Below are 4,585 nucleotides of genomic sequence, written 5' to 3'. Positions count from 1 at the left end.
TAGTGCCCTTAAATCTGGTGATGAAAGCAAGATATAAAACAGCGTAGAAGATATGCAATCGATGAACAGGAGGTACTATACATGGCCTTATTAACTTGATCGTTTTTGCGATTTTTATATGTTGCAGTAAAAGGAACTGCATTCAATAAGTTTACCTAATCTAATCAAGTACAGATCTCAGTACACAGTGACCGTCGGTACGATCACCAAAAAATAGTAAAAAATATGAGCTCTCTGATTAAAAAAGAATATATTAATGCGCAATCGAAAGACAGAAGGATGCTGGAATTATACAACAACATAGCACATTAAGAGTGCATTATTGAAAAAATAGTAAAACATGAGGGAGCGATACTGTGCTTAAACACAATGTGATAATCTGCGCAAAATGTATATTTATGTCTCCCTTTAGTGCACATTCCGCTTGCCGCTTCTTTTGCACAAAATACAGAAAACATATATTTTGTAACGTACTCTTATGAGAAGGATATCTTACATTCAGTGGTACAACAGCAACACTGCTTCCTAATAAGGAGTTCTTCTTAATGTAATCACATCCGTTTTTCTTTACATACAGAGATGAATTGAACAGACAGTACATGACGAGACTGGAGAACTCAAATGTTTTATCGTTTTTAGGTACAACAAAAACGGTTGTACAAGCGTCTCGTAGAACGTATCGTGATTGAACTATAACTATTCATCTGGTATAATCAACTGAATAGATAGAGCTAGGCAAGGTGCACAGTGTGAATGGTACACGCGAAGGCGCACGAAACTAATCAGCTTTTGAAGTAATATTTTGTCATCGTAACCCAAAGCAATAGTAGTACGGTAGTCAAAACTACTAGGGATCCTTTTCGAAAGAGGATCTTTTTTGCCGTTCCTACGCGGTTTTGATAAAAATAGTGAAATAATGCTTGGTAGGGGTTATAATTGATGCTGATTTAGCGTATATATCATAAAAAAATAAAAAAAGAATAAAAGTAGAGTATATTGATCACTGCTACATCTGTTAACGTTATTTCCACAAAATGACTGTATAGATAAGTTATTAATCCACCATTCCACCATTATTTACTGAATGGCTGACTTAAACACATTTCCAACATTACACTTGAAAATAGATTATGGTTTGCGATCTATTTTTTCACTACTTTTTGTGTCAAGTTATTTAAATTAATCCACCAAATCGTAATATCAAAACGGCTTTTTATTGTTTTTGGTTGAAAACTTTATATCTTCTATACACATGTACAAAACTAATTCAAGAAAATTCATAAACAGATCTGCCCGCCTCAAATAGATTGTACAATTGCCTTTGCAGACTGTCGTTACCGTTTATCTTCCAATTTACGCTGTCAACTCTTTCAGTACGGCGCCGGCAATGACAAGCCGTTGAATTTCGGACGTTCCTTCGTAGATTTCCGTGATCCTCGCGTCCCGGTAATGCCGCTCAGCGGGCATATCCGAAACGTACCCCATACCACCCAGTACTTGAATGGCCTGATGCGAACAGTATGTGGCCGTTTCTGAGGCGGCGAGCTTCGCTTGAGCCGCCTCCTTCGTGTAGGGTTTCTTGTTGTCTTTCAGCCATGCCGCTCGCCAAGTGAGCAATCGAGCTGACTCTAATCGGGTGGCCATGTCAGCTATCTTCGTCTGTATGGCTTGTAGCTTCGAAATGGGCTTCCCAAATGCAATGCGCTTGTTGGCGTATTCGACAGCACACTCAAGCGAGGCTTGGGCAATGCCTAACGCCTGACTGGCGATGCCGATCCGACCGGCATCGAGCGTTTGCATGGCGATCTTGAACCCAAATCCCGGTTCTCCAAGAAGGTTCTCCTTAGGAATAGCGCAGTCTTCAAAAATCAGAGAACACGTTGACGATCCTCGAATGCCAAGTTTGTCCTCCTTTTTGCCAAGTGAAAATCCCGGCGTATCCTTGGGCACGATAAACGCCGAGATGCCCTTGTGCTTAAGGGACTTGTCCGTAGTGGCAAACACAACCGCGGCACCCGCTTCGTATCCATTCGTGATCCAACACTTTGTACCGTTCAGAACCCAATGATCCCCTTGAAGGACAGCGGTAGTCGTAGCAGCTCCAGCATCGGATCCATTCCCTGGTTCGGACAATGCAAAACATCCTACACGCGATCCATTAGTGTAATCGATGACAAACTTTTGCTGCTGCTCTTCGTTTCCAAATTGAGTCAGGGGCCCGAGGTAAAGCGAATTGTTTACAGACATGATAACGCCCGCCGAAGCACACCCTCTGGATATCTCTTCCATCGCGATGGCATAGGCGAGATAATCTAGACCGGTGCCACTATACTCTTCTTTCACCGCAACTGCCATCAGCCCTAGCTCGCCCATCTTACGAATCTGTTCCGCAGGGTATAGATGGTCCCGATCGAACCGGGCGGCATTCGGTACCAGCTCATTGTCAGCAAAATCGCGACAGGTCTTTTGTAGCATTTGATGTGTATCCGGAAGCGCAGACAAACAGGCTATGGAACGAGATCCAACCAAACGGCGACCTGCAGAACGGAGCAGGGAAATTATTACCAGGTTGTTCAAAGGTCAACGTCCATAACGAACACCACCACATGCTGTTATGGGCAGTTAGATGAGCCATGATCCCAGCATCCGAATAGGAAAGGAATAACTCTTACCCATTTTTACGGAAGAACGCAGAGCAAACATCTTGGAGGTAGTATAATTGGTTGTACTCAACAGCGAGTAAAGAGTCTAATTTTTATATTAAATGCAAATTTGTAAACACTGTGAAGAGCTTTGCGTGAAACGATTCTTCTATATTTTGTGTTGCTTAATTGGTGTCAAGTGTTTGTTTTGGTTTCGTTCGACGACAAACTGCAATAACTACATTTGAACTGCTGTAATAAGTGTAAGCCCAATTTAAACCACGTGGTGGAGAGTGATTCTGTTCAAATTTTTTCATCGGCGTACACACCGAGTACTAAGCCACGAGATGCCATATTCGGGCACTGTTCAGTAATTTTGTCATAATGTTGCAGGTATAGAGATGCCTCCATTGCCAGTGATTTGAAAGATGTCATGAGGTTCGATAGAGTTGCTTGTAGCTAACAGGCAAGATTTTGTGCCTCAGCCTTTGCCAGTCCAATTCGCCATCCATTCGAATCGGGAAGCTCTGGTTCGTAGTACGGCTCTGGAGCTCTGCACGGGAGCTCTGGTTCATAGTACAGCTGAAGTTGTGGTACAAACGTCCGGTGTTCTATGCTGCGCAGCTCCTGATGTACTCACAGCCTCATATGAGCACCTTCGGCTGCCGATTAAACATGGCCAAATTCCTCTACATAGATTGTGCAGCTCCTGACAACCGCTGGAAGTCGCTATACGGATGGCTTCTTTAGAAATATCAATTTTTTCGACGTCATCGTAACCAAGGCACTTGCTTCCAAGTCCACAGACTGCAACCGCAGAATACGTGGGCTCCCGGTTGTATAAAATGGTTGTAAAAATCTGGGATCAGGAAAGGATACCGGAGGACTGGAAGCTGGGTTTCATCCACCCAGTGCACAAGAAGGGTGACAGAATGGAAGGGTGCCAACTTTCGAGCCATCACAGTCCTTAACGCTGCCTACAAAATCCTATCCCAGATATTCTTCTGCAGACTCGCATTCCTGGCTACATATTTCGTCGGAAGCTTTCAAGCTGGATTTGTTGGAGGCAAATCCACCACCGACCAGATCTTCACTCTACGGCAGATCCTCCAGAAGTACCGAGCATCACCTCTTCATCGACTTTAAGGCGGCCCACGATGCCATAGATCGGACTGAGCTAAGGAACACCATGCATCAGTACGGTTTCCCTGGGAAGCTGGTACGCCTGTTGAGGGCCGCAATGGATGGGGTGCTGTGTAAGGTGAGGATTTCGAACATGCTGTCGGATCCGTTCGAATCTCACCGAGGTCTGCGATCATGCGACCCTTGTTTCGATAGTGCCCTTAAATGTGGCGATGAAAGCAAGATATAAAACAGCAAAAAAGATATGCAATCGATGAACAGGAGGTAGGCAACCGCATTCAGCAATAGGCGCAAACATTAAGCTCTGTAATAAAAAAGACCTTTTAAATTTATTCCTATTCATTTATGATCATTTGTACTTGCGCGAACAGGCGACACGTTCGAAATCTTTGACGCTTGCACACTTAAACTCTGCATTGAAAACGGAACTATGACGTTCACCCATGTTCGTGAAAAAATGGACAGAACAATTGGAAGTGTTTTTGTTGCCGTTCATACGGACGAAAAATCGATAAATTTATTTGTAAATATCAGCTACGTTAACGACAACCGCTTGTGAATTAACATAACAGAGTAAAGGCGTTCTCTGTCGCGGAATTCCGAGGTCTAGAAATACCAACGAAAGGAGTGCGACATAATCGTGATTTCGGCTGATATGCTCAACCAATGTGGTTGCTGTTCCACCTCAATAAAATTTATTGCCCATTGATAGTGCCTTGTGGCAATCGCGTCGCGTTGTGGCAGTGTAGTAAAGTGTGGCCATGGCCAATACCATCTAATTCTGATCAAATTTTGTGAAA

At 43.5% G+C, this 4,585-nt stretch overlaps 1 protein-coding gene across 1 annotated transcript; it reads right to left on the bottom strand.

Annotated features, from left to right (window-relative positions):
* Positions 1 to 1,324: 1,324 nt before the first annotated feature.
* On the bottom strand, positions 1,325 to 2,703 carry LOC128731730 (short-chain specific acyl-CoA dehydrogenase, mitochondrial). The gene is made up of 2 exons (XM_053824862.1): positions 2,673 to 2,703; positions 1,325 to 2,537 (listed from the first exon to the last, which is right to left on the bottom strand). The coding sequence occupies exons 1-2, from the start codon at positions 2,701 to 2,703 to the stop codon at positions 1,354 to 1,356; spliced, it is 1,215 nt and encodes a 404-aa protein (XP_053680837.1). The 3' UTR covers positions 1,325 to 1,353.
* Between the last annotated feature and the right edge of the window lie 1,882 nt (positions 2,704 to 4,585).

The sequence above is a fragment of the Anopheles nili genome, chromosome 2 (assembly GCF_943737925.1).
Source record: "Anopheles nili chromosome 2, idAnoNiliSN_F5_01, whole genome shotgun sequence".
In the NCBI taxonomy this organism is placed as follows: domain Eukaryota; kingdom Metazoa; phylum Arthropoda; class Insecta; order Diptera; family Culicidae; genus Anopheles; species Anopheles nili.
The sequence above is the reverse complement of the archived record's forward strand: the minus strand, read 5'-3'. Positions and strand labels throughout refer to the sequence as shown.

Bases quoted from the DNA above. Each gene is read 5' to 3' on its own strand.
- LOC128731730 (XM_053824862.1), bottom strand. From the start codon at position 2,703: ATGTTTGCTCTGCGTTCTTCCGTAAAAATGG. The intron at 2,538-2,672 runs GTAAGAGTTATT...TCCGTTCTGCAG, and splicing joins GCGTTCTTCCGTAAAAATGG to GTCGCCGTTTGGTTGGATCT.